The following is a 20,783-nucleotide window of genomic DNA, read 5'->3' as shown; positions in this document are numbered from 1 at the left end:
TTTTATTATAATCATATTAATAGCTTTTGATGAAAAGAAATTATCTGCATTTGGTTTTTTATGCAATGATTTTAAAAGATTTTAAAATGGCTAATTCATTCATGATGTTTTGAAGAAGTATGGGTACATGGTTGCACCATCCATATGTTTATAATTTAAATTACAGACCTTGACCTTTTTTTCCCCACCTTTTCAACATTTCCATCTTTTCCTTGAAAGTGGTATTTGTCTATGGAGGAGAGAGAATAGGACTTTTACATGGAAAAAAAATACCCACCAGATTGGAAATATAAATCTTCCTTCGCGCCTGAAGCATTGAGTATAGTATGTATATTTCTTCTAGAAAAGGAAGCATTCATGCCTGTGGATGGGTTATTTAATGAATAGTCGTAAGTGTGTGTGAATCACTTGCCAGGTAGTGCTTTGCTTATTTTAATTATATCTTAACTAAATTCAGATGTGGAAAAATAGCTTAAGGACTTAAGTTCCTGTTATAATTTGGTGTTTTCACATATAGTTTTCATGAAGTATTTATATAGCTTATTTATTGCTTTAAACTAATAAAGATACACTTAAGAAATGTTGAAAATACTAAGTCATTCTGAAATACACACTTTTTTGTATGTGCGTGTATCAACAAGTGTTACTATCTCCATTTTTCTGGAAGGTGTTGTGCTTAATCTACAATAATGGTTCAGATTTGGCATTGTATAAAAATATAATGGAATGAACCTTGCCCCAGTTTGAATGTCTTCACCCTCTGCTCAACTTTAAATATTGATATAAAGTTTAAACATTGAACAGTTTGATGAATCAAGCCTACTGAAAGAACTTGACATTCAAGCCAGGTGGGAAGGCTGCCCAAGAAGAGTAGGATTGTTTCTAGCAGGCCAGGTCAGGAAACAGGGCCATTGCGGAGCACCTTGATAAAAGGGCAAGGCAAAACCATAGGCAGGAAAGTCTGGGTTGGGTGGAGTGTTTGCACTGTGTCTAAAGAGCACTGTATAGGCAGGAACAGTGGCTTCAATGGGCTTTTCCTGGCTGGACAGATTTTTTTTAATCCTCTACTTTGCTAGGGGAAAAATTTTACTTTGTTAAGTTTGAAGCAGTTTGTATACTCAGGAGGTAAAAGTCTAGGGGTCACAAACCACTAGTCTATAATAATAAGAGGATAATATGCTAATTAGACGGATGTCATTCGGATGAAGCCGGGGCCAGAGGGAAGCCTGGGTCACGGGTGCCAAAGGGAAGCCAGTGCCAGCAGCTGGGGAAAGGAAGGCCTACTCTTTTTTCTACTCTTGCACGAATTTCGTGCATCGAGCCTCTAGTCCTATATAATAAAAAGGTGATATGCAAATTGACTGTCACTCCAACACACAAGATGTCCGCCCCCATGTGGTCAAAATGGCCACCCCCATGTGGACACAAGATGGCTGCCACAAGATGGCCGGCAGGGGAGGGCAGTTGTGGGTGATCAGGCCAGCAGGGGGGGGGGGACCAGGCCAGCAGGGGAGGGCAGTTGGGGGGGACCAGGCCTGCAGGGGAGGGCAGTTGGGGGGACCAGGACTGCAGGGGAGGGCAGTTGGGGGGGGGGGGGACCAGGCCTGCAGGGGAGGGCAGTTGGGGGGTTATCAGGCCTGCAGGGGAGGGCAGTTTGGGGTGACCAGGCCTGCAGGGGTGAACAGTTGGGGGGGGACCAGGCATGCAGGGGAGGACAGTTGGGGTGGGACCAGGCCTGCAGGGGAGGGTAGTTGGGGGTGATCAGGCCTGCAGGGGAGGGTAGTTGGGGGTGATCAGGCCTGCAGGGGAGGGTAGTTGGGGGTGATCAGGCCTGCAGGGGAGGACTATTGGGGGGATCCAGGCCTTCAGTGGAGGGCAGTTGGGGGGGACCAGGCCTGCAGGGGAGGGTAGTTGGGGGTGATCAGCCCTGCAAGGGAGGACTGTTGGGGGGACCCAGGCCTTCAGGGAAGGGCAGTTGGGGGGGACCAGGCCTGCAGGGGAGGGCAGTTGGGGGAACCCAGGCCTGCAGGGGAGGGCCGTTGGGGGGACCAGGCCTGCAGGGGAGGGTAGTTGGGGGTGATCAGGCCTGCAGGGGAGGACTGTTGGGGGGACCCAGGCCTTCAGGAGAGGGCAGTTGGGGGGGACCAGGCCTGCAGGGGAGGGCATTTGGGGGGACCCAGGCCTACAGGGGAGGGCCATTGGGGGAACCAGCACTGCAGGGGAGGGAAGTTGGGGGGGGGGACCAGGCCTGCAGGGGAGGGCAGTTGGGGGTGACCAGGCCTGCAGGGGAGGACAGTTGGGGAGGGGGACCAGGCCTGCAGGGGAGGACAGTTGGGGGGACCCAGGCCTGCAGGGGAGGGCCATAGGGGGGACCAGGACTGCAGGGGAGGGCAGTTGGGAGGGACCAGACCTGCAAGGGAGGGCAGTTGCAGTTGATCAGGCCTGCAGGGGAGGGCAATTGGGGGTGACCAGGCCTGCAGGGGAGGACAGTTGGGGGGGGGACCAGGCCTGCAGGGGAGGACAGTTGGGGGGACCCAGGCCTGCAGAGGAGGGCCATTGGGGGGACCAGGACTGCAGGGGAGGGCAGTTGGGAGGGACCAGACCTGCAAGGGAGGGCAGTTGCAGTTGGTCAGGCCTGCAGGGGAGGGTAGTTGGGGGTGACCAGGCCTGCAGGGGAGGACAGTTGTGGGGGGGACCAGGCCTGCAGGGGAGGACAGTTGGGGGACCCAGGCCTGCAGGGGAGGGCCATTGGGGGGACCAGGACTGCAGGGGAGGGCAGTTGGGAGGGACCAGACCTGCAAGGGAGGGCATTTGGGGGCAACCAGGCCTGCAGGGGAGGGCAGTTGGAGGCAACCAAGCCTGTAGTTGGGGGCGACCGGACCAGCAGGGTAGGGCAGTTGGGAGGGACAAGGCCTGCAGGGGAGAGCAGTTGGGGGTGACTGGGCCTGCAGGGGAGGGCTGTTTGGAGGACTAGCCCTGCAGGGGAGGGCAGTTAGGGGTGACCAGGCCGGCAGGGGAGGGCAGTTAGGGGCAATCGGGCCGGCAGGGGAGCAGTTAGGCGTCAATCAGGTTGGCAAGGAAGTGGTTAGGGCGTGATCAGTCTGGCAGGCAGAAGCAGTTTGGGGCAATCAGGCAGGCAGGCAGGCGAGCAGTTGGGAGCCAACAGTCCTGTATTGTGAGAGGGATGTCCCAGATTGAAGAGGGTGCAGTCTTGGCTGTGGGACACACACACACACACACACACACACACACACACACACACACACACCGTGCACGAAATTTTCGTGCACCAGGCCTCTAGTACTAATATAATGTAGGATAAAGTAAAAGCTGTGGTCCAGTCACAAGGAACTTTGTAGGATCTGGCAAAAGAGTAATTTATTAGGAGGATGCTAGCATTCGTGCCAACCTTGCTCAATGAGTTGGGATTCATTTGACAGGAGATGGGAAGAAAAATATGATAAGGTGACAGATATCATGTGAGAAAAGACAAAAGATGTTAGAATTCAGTAGTCTGCGGAGCTGGGATGTGGACTATCTAAAGCGTGGTGGGGAACTTTTCTCTGCCAAGTGCCATTTGGATATTTATAACATAACTTGCGGACCATACAAAGTTATCAACTTAAAAATTAGCCTGCTTGCCCTAGCCGGTTTGGCTCAGTGGATAGAGTGTCGGCCTGCAGACTGAAAGGTCCCCAGTTCAATTCCTGTCAAGGGCACATGCCCAGGTTGCATGCTTGATCCCCAATGGGGGGTGTGCTGAAGGCAGCAGATCAATGATTCTCTCTCAGCATCGATGTTTCTCTCCCTCTCCCTTTCTCTCTGAAATCAATACAAATATATATTTTTAAAATTAGCCTACTATATTTGGTCAAACGTTGAATTAACTCACCCCTAATGCCTTGGCAGGGCCAGACCAAATGATTTTGCAGGTCTCATATGGCCTGTGGGCCGCACATTCCCCACCCTGATCTAAAGGGTTATATCTGAGGATGATTGTGGAGAACCTTGATTGCTCTACTAAACAAGTTGTTACTGAAGGCACCAGGAGCATTTCTGTGTTTGAGAAGCAAAAAGACTTTTTCTGGAAGAACACTGGCTATTCCTGGGTGTAACATGTGCAGTTCTCTTGGCTTTCACAATGAAAATTAAAAAAGGGTGTCCTATGCATGTTGAACATGTTGCTGCGTTATTTAAGCAGATTCATGTGAAAATGCTCTCATGCGTTATTGGTCTTTCTAAGATTTCGTCAGAGTAGTTATGATTCTGATAAAATGACGATTCTTTTCATCCTTGAGCAGAACTAACCTAAAATTAAATTGTAATTGGAATGGTTCTTCTTGGCACTTTGAACTTTTTTCACATTTGGTGTATTAACTATATGTAAGTAGGGAAATGACCAGATTTGGTTAAAAAAGAAAATATGGTGTCTTCTATTTCTAGCTGTTTTCTTTATTAGCTAGCTGTATGTTCTTGGACAATGCCTTGAGCTTCAAGCGCTTCATCTGCAAAATAAATACCTATTTTACTTAACTTGATGGATATTTTACTTACCTGATAGATTGTATTTTTTGTTTTATGTGAAATGGTTTTTCAAATTGTATATCACTGTTCATATGTAAGGTGGCACACTTTCCCTGCCAGTTCAATCATTTGTTTAAGATGCAGGCAATCACTTTGTGCATAAGAGCCCTGTTATGGCTTATTAGAGTTGGCAAAGCCCTTGAAAATCCTACCCATTCATGACTTTCTGAATTAAAAAATACTATCTAATGGTTGTTTTTTCTTAAAGTAGCCTCAAGAAATAATAAAACCCTTAGAATATTTTAGTCTTAAATGTATTTCGGTAGGTATTGTGTTAGAGAACGTTACTGAAATATCTATAGAGTACACATTAAAGTTACTATTTTAGAATGTACTGAAATGTTGTGTTTCACTAAGGACTGATATGGAGTCTGTGAAACCTACTTGAATAATCAGCCATCCTGAGTATTTTCTTTTCTCAAGATAACGTAATAAAATTAACCAGCTATAAGTCACACAAAGATGTGCTTTTCCTAGATGAATAAAAATTCTTTATACTCTTCCAAGGCAATGAACCTTAAGTCTTTATTTCTTTTTCAGTGTTTATGTAGTTAGCAAAACATTTGAAATATGTATCTTTAAGAATATATTTTTTCTATCATCTGGCTTTTGCCAAAACTTTGACATGACAGAGGTTTCAACACTACAAATATATAAAAGACATAGAGGTAAAGTTTAATTTCTCATCTAGCAAATATGTACAAAGCAAAATTGACGTCTAGCTGCATTTTGTAATCTAATGTTAATTGTTGCCCTTAGTTATACTGTTGGCTACATTTTGTGTATTTGAATGGCTCTCAGAACAAAGAAAGATGGGAGTAGTAATGGAATAAAATAGACTCTTGCCATTAATCATTAATTCTTTTATGTCAAGACAATTTGTGGAATTCTGTGGGAAGTAAATTATGATAAACGTCATTCATCCAAATCACATTTCCCACAATTGATATCTAAAAGTACATTTATAAGAACAATAAATGTCTTGAAAACGACTCACTAATACAAAGTTGCATTTTGGATGCTAGCAATAAGAGTAGTGCAATGAAAATACAAGTAGCAAAAAAATAAAGAAAATACAAGTAGCCTATAAAATTCACTGGCCCTTAAAAATATGCCATCAAGGGAAGTGAGCTTGTTAATATGTGTGAATAGTTTAAACTTGGTTTCCATATACAAGTATCAACTTTTGAAGCCACAGTCAACCAAACTAGAGATAGTAATGAAGTAAACATGAATCCTTTGATTCATCTTGTCCACAAATATTTATTAGATTTAGTTATATCCCAGTATGATTTTTATGAGATCAGTGAGATAGCATAGATTATACATTGTTCTTGATAGAGTGTGAAAATGCAGAGTTAATAGATCAATAAGTAATATTCTATTTAAAATCATTACTGACAGTTGTTATTCTGACACTTCTTACCAAAGTAAATACTTTTTCATTTGTTTGTGTCGGGCGTATGTAAAATTAATGGCATGTGTGTTACTGACAGATGTTCCATAGGGCCTTTTAGACTGAGTTTTCTCTGAGACCAGGGTTTCTCAACCTCTACACTATTGACATTTTGGACCAAATAATTCTTTGTTTGGGGCGGGGGGGGGGGGGGGGCCTGGCCTGTGCTTTGTAAGGTGTTTGCAGCATCCTTGGCCTTTACCCATTATATGCCAGGAACACCTCCCCCTAACCCATGCTATGATAACCAGAAATCTGGGATACAGAAGCATCAAAATCCATTCCCAGTTGAGAACCACTGACTTAGACTAAAGCATGCAGAAATGTATTATGTGTCCCAGAGTTCATTTCTAGACCTGGTCCTAGAATGGTTTGGCTTCAAGATTGGCTTCTCTTTAAATTTACGTCTATTGAAATATATATGTAAGACAGTTTATTATTACTATTTTTTACTTTGTTGTAGAAAGAGACAAAACCATTAAAGCTAATTACTCCTAGTACACAGTTGTAGCTCATTAACAAACTTTCTCTTCATTTTCTTTTTGGCATTTTCTAAATGTATCTTCAGAAAATCTGTTGCATCCACTTTATAAAGAATGTAGTTGGTTTCATTTATGAAGAATCCTCTGAAACCTGATTTGAATTTTTTTTATTGTGATAAAATATACCAAACATAAAATTTAACAGTTTAAGCATGCAGTTCTGTAGCATAAAATACATTCACGTTGTTCTGCAACAATCACCACCATCCATTTCCAGAACTTTTTCATCTTTCCCAGCTGAGACTCTGTACCCATTAAACACTAATGCCCCATTCTCCCCTCCTCACCCCTGGTAACCGCCGTTCCACTTTCTGTCTCCAAAATTTGACCACTCTAGGTTTCCTTCTAAATGGAATCATTTAGCATTTATCTTTTTGTGATTGGCTTCTGTTATATAGTGTCTTCATGGTTCATTTGTGTTGTGTCATGTATCAGGATTTCATTCCTTTTTAAAGATGAATATATTTTGTGTATCCATTCATCTATCCATGGGTACTGGGTTGCTTCTACCTTTTGACTATTGTGAATAATACTGCTATTAATTTGGGTGAACAGATATTAGTTCAAATTCCTCCTTTTCTTTCTTTAGGATATATAACCAGAAGTGGACTTACTGTATCATATGGTAATTCTATTTTTAATTTTCTGAGGAACCACAGAAGTTGCACCATTTTATCTCCTGACCAGCACAGTGTGCAAGGGTTCCATTTTCTCCACATCCTTGTTATTTTCTGGTGTGTTTTTTCGTAGTAGCCATTCTGATGGCTATCTCATTGTGGTTTTGATTTGCATTTCCCTGATGATTAGTGATGTTGAACATCTTTTCTTATGATTTTTGGACATTTGTATATCTTCTTTGTAGAAATGTCCTTTGGGATTTTGATGAGAATTGTATTAAATCTTTATATGCCAAGACCATTAAATAGCGAAAGGACAATCTTTTCAACAAGTAGTGCTGGGAAAACTATATATCCACATGCAAAAAAATGATACTGGACCCTTACCTTGTATCATATACAAAAATTATTTCAAAATGGAACAAAGACCTAAAACTATAAAATTCTTAGAAGAAAACAGGGAAACCTCATGACATTGGATTTGGCAATGATTCCTTGGCTGTGACACCAAAAGCACAGGCAACAAAAGTAAAAATAAATTTTTGTTTTTACTTCATCAAAATTAAAAACATTTGTGCATCAAACGACATTATGAACAGAGTGAAAAGGCAATCCCCAGAAAATGAGAAATATTTGCAAATCATGTATCTAATAAGGAGTTAATATTCAAAATATATTTTAAAAACTTCTATATAGCTCAATAACAACAACAATAATAAAACAATTTGATAAAAAAATGGACAAAGGGCTTTTCCATTGGTCTAAATGTCTATCTTTATGCTAGTACCACACTGATTACAGTAGCTTTGCAGTATGTTTTGAAATTAGGAAATGTGTTTTTTAATGTAGGTTTTATTATTTAGATTTGGTGAAGTCAACAGATTGGAGATGATTGCCATCTCCAATAAAGATAATTTGTTACTCATAGTTCTTAAAAGGAGGGGGCATGCTGTGCACACAGGACCATGTAGCAAAGCACTAGGGTTTGTCAGGCAGAATGAAAGGGGGGAAAACATGGGCAAGAGCTTTAATGTGGTTTCCAAAGGAAGTTACATGTGAAGCAGGCTAATCAGGCTTAGGATTGTCTAGTTTGAATAATTTTATCAAGCTTTGGGGCATAAGAGCATAGTTGTCTGGTACCTGGCCTAGGGTAGGTAGATAGTGGCCTAGAATGTGCGAGTCCAATAAAGAACATAGTTAGGGTATGGGCTTTGTATTGGTTGGCTTGCATATAAAAGGTATGCTCACAGGGTGGTTGTTTACTGTCTCTAGGAATAAGTTAGCTCTGGAAGGGACAGTCTCTCCAGGGTCAGCAAGACCCCAGATATAAAAACATCATGAACACATGGTTAACACAGTATGAGACATCAATTTTGTTCTTCTTTTCCAAGAATTGTTTTTGTTTTGACTATTTGGTGTCACTTCATATACATTTTAGAATGGATTTTTCTGTTTCTGTAAAAAACATCATTGGGATTTTAATAAGGATTTTATCAAATCTACTAGAAGCCCGGTGCACGAAATTCGTGCACGGCAGGGGGTTGTCCCTCAGCCTGTACCCTCTCCAATCTGGGACTGCTGGAGGGATGTCTGACGGCCCGTTTAGGCCCGATCCCACCAGGATCGGGCCTAAACGGGCAGTCGGACATCCCTCTCACAATCCAGGACTGCTGGCTCCCAACTGCTTGCCTGCCTGCCTTCCTGATTGCCCCTAACTGCTTCTGCCTGCCAGCCTGATCACCCCCTAACCACTCTGCTGCCAGCCTGGTTGATGCTTAACTACTCTCCTGCCAGCCTGTTTGCCCCCAACTTCCCTCCTCTGCCAGCCTGGTCACCCCTAACTGCCCTCTCCTGCAGGGTTGATCACCTCCAACTGCCCTCCCTTGCAAGCCTGGTCCCTCTCAACTGCCCTCCCTTGCAGGCCTGGTCCCTCACAACTGCCCTCCCTTGCAGGCCGGGTGCCTCCCAACTGCCCTCTCCTGCTGGCCATCTTGTGGTGGCCATCTTGTGTCCACATGGGGGCAGCTATATTGTGTGTTGCAGTGATGATCAATCTGTATATTACTCTTTTATGAGATAGGATAGAGGCCTGGTGCACAGGTGGGGGCCAGCTGGTTTGCCCTGAAGGGTGTCACAGATAAGGGTGGGGGTTCCCTTGGGGTGTGGGGCGGCCTGAGCAAGGGGCCTGTGGTGGTTTGCAGGCCGGCCACGCCCCCTGGCAACCCAAGGGGAGGCCCTGGTATTTGGAATTTATTTTCCTTCTACAATTGAAACTTTGTAGCCTGGAGCGGAGCCAAGCCTGGGGCTCCGGCAGCCATTTCTGTGGCAGTTAATTCACCTTCTACAATTGAAACTTTGTAGCCTTAAGCGGGTGAGCCCAGCCAGGGTGTGCGGAAAGCTTTGCTTCCCCTGTTGCCGCCGGCAACCCTGGCCTGCTCTCTCAAGCTCCATTCTGCCGCCATTTGTTTGAATTTGTTTACCTTCTATAATTGAAACTTTGTAGCTTGAGTGGAGGCTTAGGCCTGCAACGGCTATGGAAAGCTTGGCTTCCTCTGTTACCTGGGAAACCTTGCTCACTGTGGCTGTAGCCATCTTGGATTGGGGTTAATTTGCATACTCACCCTGATTGGCTGGTGGGCATGGCTTGGCTGGTGGGTGTGGCTTATGTAGCAGAGTGATGGTTAATTTGCATATTACCATTTTATTAGAGAGGATAGATCACTTTGGATAGTATTGACATCTTAACAAAATAAAATCTTCCAGCCCATGAGTATGAGTTGCCTTTCCATTGATTTGTGTCTTTAATTTCTTTCAACAATGTTTTGTAGTTTTTAGCATACAAGTCTTTTGCCTCCTTGATTGAATTTATTCTAAGTATTTTATTCTTTTTCAATGCTATTATAAATGGAATTGTTTTCTTAATTTTTTTGGATTGTTCTTTGTTAGGGTATAGAAATGCAACTAACTTTCCATGTTGATTTTGTATCCTGTAAATTTGCTCAATTTGTTTAGTATTTCTAGCAGTTTTTTGTGGAATCTTACAATTATTGACATATAAATCATGTTGTTTGTGAATACAGATAATTTTGTTTCTTCCTTTCCATTTTGGATGCCTTTTATTTTCTTGCCTAATAGCTCTGGTTAGGACTTCAAATACTATGTTGAATAGAAAAAGCAGAATACTTGTTCCTGATATTGGAGGGAAAGCTTTCAGTTTTTCACCATCAGATATGATGTTAGCTGTGAGTTTTTCACATATTGCCTTTATTATGTTGAGATAGTTTCCTACTATTACTAGATTGTGGGTTGTTTTTATCATGTCAGAGTATTGAATTTTGTCAAATGTGTTTTCAATATCAATTGAGATGATTATGTGTTTTTTCTTCATTCTGTTGATGTAGTGTTTTTTATCAGTTGATTCTCGTGTGTTGAACCATCCTTGAATTCCAGGAACAAATCCTACTTGATTATAACATCTGATCCTTTTGATATACTGTTGAATTTAGTTTGCTAGTTTTTTGTTGAGGTATATGTTGTATCAGTTAGTATTAGCACAGTGCTGGCCTCATAGAATGAGTTAAATCTTCTATCCTTTTTAATTTATTTGGGAATCGTTTGAAAAGGATTTGTGTTAATACTTGCAATGTTTGGTAGAATTCACTAATAAAGTCATCTACTCCTTGTGTGATTTGATTTTTAATACCACACGATTTTATATGATCACTTGCTAGAAGAAACAAAGAAAAACTAGACCAAAGTTAGTTCCACTTTTATTTTTACAGTCCCATATATATATATATATCTCTTAAGTGGTTCACATTGTGTTTTTTAAAATCTCTTAATTATTTTTGATATGGGAATGTGAAATACATATTCGTTTTTGCCATTTTAAAAACATAGCCAATCCTCAAGACTCATAATGTTTGGTTTGAACAGCATTATATAGCAAAAATGAGCAGAAAACTAGATTTTTACTATTGATTCTACCCCTTTCTCACTGTGTGACCTTGGAAAGATGTCCATAGGAGCATCCCTATCATATTTGACACTAGAATAGATCATCTTTAAGCCCCTCCCCGACAAATTATTTGTAATAATAATCCTATTCTAGTGTCAAATAATACCCTATCATATTTGACACTAGAATAGATCATCTTTAAGCCCCTCCCCGACAAATTATTTGTAATAATAATCCTGATGTTAAAGAATAATAAGAAAATAATGCAGATAGTATTTTTTAACTTAATGTACATAATTATACCATTAAAAAACCTAAACAATTTAAAAAGTGCTATAACAGCAAAAGGAAAAAGTAAGAGAGTAATCATTTTAAGTACATTAATATAGTTTTTGAAAAAAGGAGGAAAAAACATATCTACCTACATATTGGTCTGTTACAGTAATGATAATGTTATAGTTTGCTTTTGATTCTTAAGCAGATTTATTAATGACTTCATCAAATTTGATCTTTGCATATTCAATTTAAAATAGTATATCAGATTTATCAATCTGTCTTGACTGATAGTTGATTGAAAATACGTTTATTATAAATTTCAAAAAGTTTTTCATATGAAGTCTAGAAGAGATTCATAAAAATCACATTTTACAATAAATCCAGAAATTGCAATTCTGTCTTTGTTTCTTTGGAAATTATTCTAATGGCTCCCAATATCTGTGCATTATAAAAATTGTAAATACAAATAAAAACATATGCAAATTTAAGTACAAAAAATGGTATGGTAATGTAAGATGATAGATTTGAACTAAATCCGGGTTTTATTTCAGCAGTTGCTCTGCCATCATTGGTTAAATGCAAGAATATTTACTTGACCAGAGGTTGGAGGAGCTGAACATCCAGAGAAACTGAAATGACTCTTAGCTACTGGGAATTTACATTTGAAATGAACATGTATAGCTGATTTCACCTTTGTCCAGGACTGGCTATTTAAACTCGGAGTCCTCTAAATTAACTCCAGTGTAGATTACAACATTTATTAAAGATTAAACTATAAAAATGTGTTAATTTGTAACATATACTATTGTTAAAATTCAACAACCTCAGCAATTGTTTAGGACTGACCAAAGAAAGATTTTGGGTTTAGGAGTGGTATTTCATTACTGACATTGTTCAGTATTGCCAGTGCCTGATGGTAATAAAAGACAGTCTTTCAGCTCTTTGTGTAATTGATTTAAATTCTGTACAGACCTTGCACCCCCTGATTGCTTGCACCCAGGGCAGAGCTCACCCACCCTCCTGCTGTTGTTGGTCTGCCACCAGTACCGATTATATCATTACTGGGGAAAAAGGAAGCTGCAGACCGCCATATGTAATGTGACTTCATTTTGTTGTTAAAAAAAATATATGGTTGTATAAATATAGGAGAAAATCTTTTGAATACCCATCAAACTATTAATAATACTAGGGAAAAAAGATAATACTTGGAAACGATTTGGTGTGTATGTGTTGGGGGAGGGAGGACTATCAATTTCTATAAGACTTCATGTGAATTTGTTTGAATAGAACTATGGCAACATAGCAAAATAGTATATAGTGGAATCATCAAAGGGGATTGAAGTGAACATGGGAATGAAAGAGGAAACTTACTTTTATTTGAGTTACTTCTTTTGTTCGAATTATTACAAGAAAGTATTACTAAAATTAAATGACTACAGTTAAAGAGCAAAAAAAACTTAATTTGGAGAGGATAAAAAGTAGTGTGACATGCCTTCCAGATTCTATGCTTGTGAGTTTTTAAAAAATGTATTGAGTATTTAGAGAGAGAGAGGGGAAGGGAGAGGGAGAGAGAAAGAGAAACATTGATATGAGAGTGGAACATCTATTGGGCTGCCTCCTGCACACCCCCTACTGGGGAGTGAGCCTGCAACCCAGGCATGTGCCCTGACCTGGAATCAAACCAGCAACCTTTTGGTGCATGGGACAACATCCAGCCAACTGAATCACACTGGCCAGAGTGCTTGTGATTTTGTATAATAATAATATTGACCTTTTATTAAGCACCACAGGCACTGAGCTAGGAACTTGACATGTATTATAATCCTCTGATTTTTACAAATATTATTTATGAATATAAAGTGTTGTTTTCCTCATTTTAAAGTTAAAGAAACTTTTTAACTTGCTCAGCATCATAAAACTGGTAATAAGTGAACCAGAATTTGAAGCAAGGTTTATTGCCTCCCAAATCTTCATCTTTCTCCGTTGAGCTGCCTGGTGGGAAGTGGAACCAGGTCCAAATCACAGGGTCAGATGAGCCAATTATGGTGTTTCGATTAAAAATAAAATAATAAACTTTTAAATAACATCTGAGCTTGGATGTTGATGTTCTCTATATTTATTAAAAATTAATTTACAGCTAAAACAAGATACCATTTTGAGAAAATTTGTGTTTGTCTTTTCTTTTTAGTCTAATGGCTTTTCTCATTTAATAGTTTGTGCAAAAGTTCTATGAAAATAATTTATTTTATACATCTTTTGGACAATTACAATCCATGAGGCTAAAAAGTTAAAAAGTAATGTTTTGAATTTTGTTTAACCTGCTTCCCAACTTTATTGGATCTGTAAAACCCTCCTTAACCTTTTCTCCTCACCACTGTAATACCTATTTAAATTCCAAAAGTCTATGGGACATATTTTAGTCTAATGTTTTACTATAACTCAAACTTCAGGCCCTCACTCTCTTTTTACTTGAGAAGCCTCTGTGCTGAGGAACTTCACATAGGATTGGCAGAAAAAGCTCTTGCAATAGCCTTTTTCATTTGGTCTAGTGAAAGAGACTTTTAGCTACCTATGTAGAATTTCCTCTGGAAAGATCTGATTTGCATTTTGTGATAGAAAAGACATAGGTGTTAAAAAGACTTAAGTTAGACTCTGCAACTTCATAGCTGAGTGACCATGGAGAAGTAAATTTAGTGTCCTTAAGCCTTTATTTCTTCGTGTGTAAAATAAGAATAATGTAACCTTGTAAGAGAGGTTTATAGAAGTAGATAAGATACACAAAACAGCTAACAGAAATATGCATTTCATAAGTACTTAGAGCATGATGGCTTATCCAGCTCTTCTTCCTGCTTCTCATCATGTCCCAGATAAGAGAGAAAGTAAGGCAGCAAGGACTTTATGGGCCACATGAAAACCTGGTTTTATCTTTTCCCTTAGCTCTCTTCCAGCAGCTGAGCTACCAGTACGTAAGTACACCAGGTGTCTACATTAGCGTGCTGGAATTAGTAATGGCTTTAGGTGTTTTGTAGGTCTCTATGGTTTGCTTCATCACATTTTGCTTGTTTGTTGAATAGGACTTAGCTTGTCTCAAAACTTAACTGCTAAAGATGTGTGTAGAATATTTGAGGCAGAGATATAGTTATTTTTCATGCTCTCTTTTTCTCTTTAGCTCATTGTTGTCCATATTCAAAGATAATAATTTAAATTATACTAAATTTATGCCTTTTTTACTTATACATTGTTTTATCTCTATTGTTGTGGTACTCAAAAGCAAAAGTTTTATTCTCATATAGAAATATTAAGGAGCATCTCCAGATATTTGACAACAGATGCTTTTGGAGTTTGTTTGCTTTAAGGAATGGAACTGAACCAGAAGAGATTTCTTGAGTGGCTAACAATGCATAATTATTTTTAATGCATCTAAAATATATTTTGTGTAAGACATACATTTTAATTTCTTATAATAATCATTTTTGGCATATATTCTTTAAGCTTGATTTAGAAGTTATATGCAGTTAAATGGGATTTGAGGAGAAATAGAGGTATGAAAATTTACTTGAATTGTATTTGATTTTGTCATTTAACAATACTAGACATTTTTGAAATTTTGGCAATGTGGATACCCATGTTCAATCATAGTAAGTTTCTAATATGTCATGTTCTTGTTGGACATTAAAACTATAATGCAGTTTTATCATTGTGATTTTCAAGATGTAGTTGCTATAGTAACCACATATCAAGAGTTAAAGTTATGTTTGTCTCTTCTGCATAGAAAAATAATTGTCTGGAAAATGTCACAAGACTTTCAAATTTTCTTTCCTCAGATTTATAATGACCATTTAATAGCTAGTGAAAACCAGCATATAATCCAGTGGGAAGATTTCATGAAAGAACAACACAGCAAACAGGCTGAAGTGGATGAAGAGCACAGAAGAGCTGTGGAGAGGCTTAAAGAACAATATGCTGAGATGGAGAAGGACCTAGGAAAATTTTCAACCTTTTAAGAACCTGAACCACAACAGTGTGAAAGCATTGAATTCCCCCAAAGAACTAACTATTCTCATCAAACCATTTAGCCTCTGCTTCAAGCTTAGCAATATATTTAGTGGCACTCATATCAGGAGAAAGAAACTTGTACTGGAGTACTAATTAAATGTTTAGTGGAAGAAGAGTGCTATATCTTTCCTGTTTAAGTGCCTATATATGATTATTTGGGCAAGAGTAGGAAGAAAAATTGGATAAATTTACTTTTTGTTAATCAGAATTGGTCTTCTGTTTTATTGATTATCTCAGAGAACTGTAAGTATAGACCTCTTAGAAAAATAATTCATTCTTATACGGGGTTAACATTAGTTTATTATTGTGGCTTAGAAAGCAGATGTAATAGTTGCCTGCTTTAGCCTCCTTGGCTATTAGAAGAATGTGTAGAGTGTTATTCCATGAGTAATGTAGACAAAAACAATGGTCCTTGGAACAGAGATCACCTTTAAGAGAGGTGAGAGTAAAACACTCTCTACTGTAGCAAAGGTGGTCATGTTGGTCATTGAACTGCTGAAAGGTTACAGAGTCTGCAGTGCAGCATAATGCCATGTGTTTCACTGCTGACAAGACACACTTATTAAGTTTTGTGGCCTTCCAGCACTTCATACTTTCAGCTTTTAAAACATGCTTTGAAGGAAAAGCTTACCAAAAATATAGTTTGACTTTTAGCCTTTCCAAGAACCATAATCTTGCCCATAGTATTTACCTCATTTTTGTGTCTCTTTTGCTGTGGGTGAGCTTTGTAAGACAAATAATCTCTAAATATGTTTCAACTGTGTAATGAGTAATCAGCAAAATCTGTAAGGAGTTCCTCTGGAACCATACAATTATTCTGGCTCAGAATATGCCAGAAGTATTTGCCCTCATGGCAAATAATCCATGTTAAATGTAAATCCTTTTTAGTGTTTAGCGTCTGTTCTCATAAGCAGGTGTAATGTGATGAAACATGTACCAACTCAGTCATCACTGTGATCTTTAAAAATCTGCATTTAACAGTGTAATTGAGGAACTAAGTTATTTTTTATTTGCCATAAACAAAGCAAAATTAAATGCAATATTTCAAGAGGTTTATAGCAAATGAATTTGAGGTATGGATAAATCTTTCAAATGTTTTTTATTGCCCTTCAATAAAGAAAGGCACAGAAAGAACATATCCAACTCTCTCATGTATCTCAGTCTTACCAGTGCAGAAAGTGACAATGCTGGCTTGTGTAAATTTATGGCATACTGTCAAAGCTGCATTCTTGGCTGCATGTTGAAAATGTGATTAAAGTTAATAGAGGAGATGAAATAAGTATTTGAGATTTCTTTCAATAACACTGAACTTGTGCCAACTTTCTCTGTCTGCTACTGTAGGCTTGACAGGCTCATCAATCATCCTCTGGTACCTGGACTCAAAAGGGCTCTTGCTGACACAGAGGCATGTTGGAATTTTCTTAATTCTCTTTCAGTGGATGGAAAAAAACACATACTTTTCAAAAATATCCCACACATGAAAAGCGAGGGGAGCCTTAAATGAAAATTCCCTTTGTACTGTAGGCAGTTTTTGGAATGCTATTAATTGCCAGTGCACCATTGAACAGACGCTATAACCAAGAGATCAGGACTGTGTGTGAGCAGGAATGTACTCTTAACTGTGGTTACTCAACTGGTGCAATAAGGATTTCTGATAGTGTATGTCCATCTCATAGGAATAATAAATACTTTACCATATGAGTTTGTATATATTATATAAGGATCTAAGGGACTTCTTAAACCAAAATGAAATAATTGGCTTTTTGATCTTTAAACATTTAAGATACTAACTTCTTTCTTTAGCTATTCAGTATAACTTCTAAAAAAGATGGTTGGTTTGCCTCCCTTTTAATACTCTGGTAGTGAGCACTTTCATTTATATTTCTTGATCTCCAAATCACTTTTTATATGTATTATACATATATATTAACTTTTATATGGTAATTACATAATTTACAACATTTTTGCTGTCTATGCCGTTGAGCAGAGATAAGAGGGGTTCTGTATAGCTCACACGATGATTTTCTTTTGAATAATGCTTAAGTGCTATAGAAATACTTACTTTTTAAAGTTCTAAGTGTTTTCTATTTTTCATAATGATTCTTTTTTTACTTACATATGTGTTACTTTTGTTTCATTTTCTAACTTATAGATTTTTAAATTCTGTTCTCATTACTGATATCTGCTTTAATTGGATTGTGGTCAGAGATTGGTCTCTATAAAGTTGATATGGCAAAATTTGTTATTTTCCTTAGGACCTAAATCTGGTTAGTTTTGTAAATGTTTTCTTAGTGCTTGAAAGTCTGCCTATTTTCCAGTTGTTGGGTGTCTGTTAGACCAAACTTGTTAATTGTGTTGTTCAAATTGTCTTCATTTCACTGTTGTTTTTCCTCCTGTTTGATCACTCAGATTGTAAGATGTGTTGAAATTTTTTTTTATTTCTCCCTGTAATTTTGTCAGTTTTTGTTTTGTATATTTTGAAGCTTAGTTATTAAGTACATACAAATTTAGAATTATCTTCCAAGTTTAGAATCTAGTCTTATATTTATAGTCATGACCTCTATTCCTAATAATGTTTTTATTTCATTCTACATTGCTTTAAAAATCTGTGCTTTAACAAATATATAGGCCACACCAGCTGGTTAGTATTTGTATGGTATATATTTCTTTATCCTTCTATTGGACCTTTCTATTATGTTTTAGATGTGCCTCTTAAAAACTGTAATTTTTCTTTCTTTTTATCTGGTTATCTTTTACCTGGAGAGTTTAATCAATCTATATTTATTGAACTTACTACTATATTAGGGTTTACTTATATCATCTTATTATAATTTTTGTAACACTTTTTCTGTTACCTTACTGCCCTTGTGGGGTGCTTTGGGGTTTTTTGCCTTCTTTCAGGTTAAGTTGTGTTTTGTTTTTCCATTTACTTTTTCTCTACTATTTTAGAAGGTAAAAAAACTCAATTTTTATCTTTTAGTGCTTACCAATTTAATTTGCATAGTTAGCATAAAATCTTTTCTTTCTAAACATAAGAGATTTTTGAACAAAGTCTGATTCCCCCCACCCTCAACTTATAAATTAGCATCTAAAGTTTATTTTATCTCAATTTAACTCCAAAAATAATTATGCAGTCAATATTTATTTAGACTTACCTACAAGTTTATCATTTCATTATCCCTGAAAGTTAGCTGGGTTGACAGTCATTTTTTCTCAGTATTTAAGATTATCCTGTTCAGATTCATTGAGCTTCTTGAATCTACGAATTTGTATCTTTCATAAATTCTAGAAATTCTCAACCTTTATCTCTTTAACTATTGTACTTCCTTCATTCTGTCTATTCTCTCCTTTTGGGTATCAAATTAGACTTACGTTTTACTGTCTCACTCTGTTCTCTGTATCTCTGATTCATATTTTCTGTCTCTTTCTCTGTGTGGAATTTTGACCATGCATGTAAATTCTGGATAGTTTCTTTAACTCTGTTGCTCACTTCACTCATTCTGTCTTCTCACTGTTTCTAACCTACTTAACCTATCATTTTTTAAATTATGGTTGTGTGTTTTTTCTTTCATTTCCAGAGTGTTGTTTGGTTCTTTCTCAGACTTTCCTCGTCATTTGGGATAGTTCCACTATTCACTCTTTTTCTTTTCCTTAAACATATTAAATGTACTTTTTTTGTGGATCTGACTCTACAATTTGTCATTTGCTGTTTTTTCCGCAACAAGTTTATGGTGATTTGTTTTCTAATGTGATCAGTGATTTTGACTGTGAGTTCATATTCCTCTTTACTTGATTTTAGAGAATCTTTTGTTTAAAGTATGCTTCTTCAGAGAAGATTTCTCTTTCTAGAACCACTGGTTTGTTTCTTGTGACACTGCTAACCCTGAGCCACTTCAAAGTCAATGTTCACCTTGGGTTCCCGCCTCACCCTCCCCTGTTCTTTAGCACATGCACATGCACTCTCACACACACTTAGAAGTAGTGTGAATTTCATCCTTAAACATAGTGTTGGGCCGTGAATGGCATTCCTAGAGGAGACTGTTTCCCCCTTCAAAGCTCTACTTCAAGGAAAGAAGAGAAACTTTAGGTGGTTTCGTAGTTCACTCACTGAAAGTGGTTCCCTATGGAGATTCCCCAATCCTGTTGCTCATCCACCTCAGTCCCTGTTATGAACTGAATTCTGTCCCTCCAGATGTATATGTCAAAGCCCTAACCCCAATGTGACTACATTTGGAGATAGGGCCTTTAAGGAGGTAATTAGGTTAAATGAGGTAATAAGGGTGGGGCCCTAATCTGTTAGTACTGGTGTCCTTATGAGAGGAAGAGACAACAGAGCACTCTCTACACACACTCAGGGGAAAGGTTGCATGACACAGCAAAAAGGTGGCCATCTGCAAACCAGGAAGAGAGGCCTCACCAGAAATGGAATTTTCTGACAGCTTGATTGTTGGACTTCTTTCCTCCAGAACTAGAGAAAATAAATATTTGTTTATGCTATTCCATCTGTGATATTTTACTATGGCAGCCAGAGCAGACTAATACAGCCCCAGACCATGATTCTAGTCCCCCATACAGGCATAGCTCCTTAAGACTGGGGTCCTTCTGGCTGCAGGGAGACAGAGATGCCTTTAGGACAATTGCAAGTTCCGGAGCTAAATTACCCTATAGAATTTCACTTTTTCCTTATCTTTATTTGGTTTTAAATTTTATTCTAGCCTTTTTGGTATTCAGCAGCTAGTGAGATTTCTCTGTATAGAAATGGCATGTTAGACAAGTATATGTTGATTTTATTATATTAATATTTCTCCCAAGAATATGACCATATCCTACCTAATAATAGACAAATATGCAAATTGACCATACCTTCGCTATGCCCACAGCCAATCAGGGGTGCTATGCAAATTAGCACAGCAAAGATGGCGGGCGTGGGAGGAGGCAGCGCCTGCTGCCGCCAGCGGGACCCATGCCAAGGCCCGATCACGGACCGGGACTGGCAGGCGCTGACTCAAGCCAAGCTCCGTAGTGCCCACCGCCTCAGGCGGTACCCAAGCTACAGCCCATTCGCGGACCCGCTGACTCAAGCCAAGCTCCGCAGTGCCTGCCGCGGCAGGCGGGACCCAAGCCATGCCCCAATCATGGACCAGGGCAGGCGGCGTGGGTCAGCGCCCTAGCCACTGGCCTGATCCAAGCCATCACACTGCCTGCCTGTTCCAAGCTACAATGGGGGCCTGGGCAAGCAGCGGGGGGCAAAGCCCTAGGCCGGTGCTTGCCCGGATCGCGGACCCAGGCTGGCA

General features: G+C 39.1%; 1 protein-coding gene across 1 annotated transcript in view; it reads left to right on the top strand.

Moving 5' to 3' along the window:
• BLOC1S5 (biogenesis of lysosomal organelles complex 1 subunit 5) overlaps positions 1-20,508 on the top strand; it is a 60,075-nt gene extending 39,567 nt beyond the window's left edge. Inside the window, exon 5 of the mRNA XM_079776847.1 lies at positions 15,258-20,508. Within this exon, the coding sequence (XP_079632973.1) occupies positions 15,258-15,437 (180 nt within the window). The 3' untranslated portion in view covers positions 15,438-20,508. The remainder of the gene's footprint in view (positions 1-15,257) is intronic.
• Positions 20,509-20,783: the final 275 nt, after the last annotated feature.

This window comes from Cnephaeus nilssonii, assembly GCF_951640355.1.
Source record: "Cnephaeus nilssonii genome assembly, chromosome: 7".
NCBI classification, from domain to species: Eukaryota; Metazoa; Chordata; class Mammalia; order Chiroptera; family Vespertilionidae; genus Cnephaeus; species Cnephaeus nilssonii.
The sequence above is the reverse complement of the archived record's forward strand: the minus strand, read 5'-3'. Positions and strand labels throughout refer to the sequence as shown.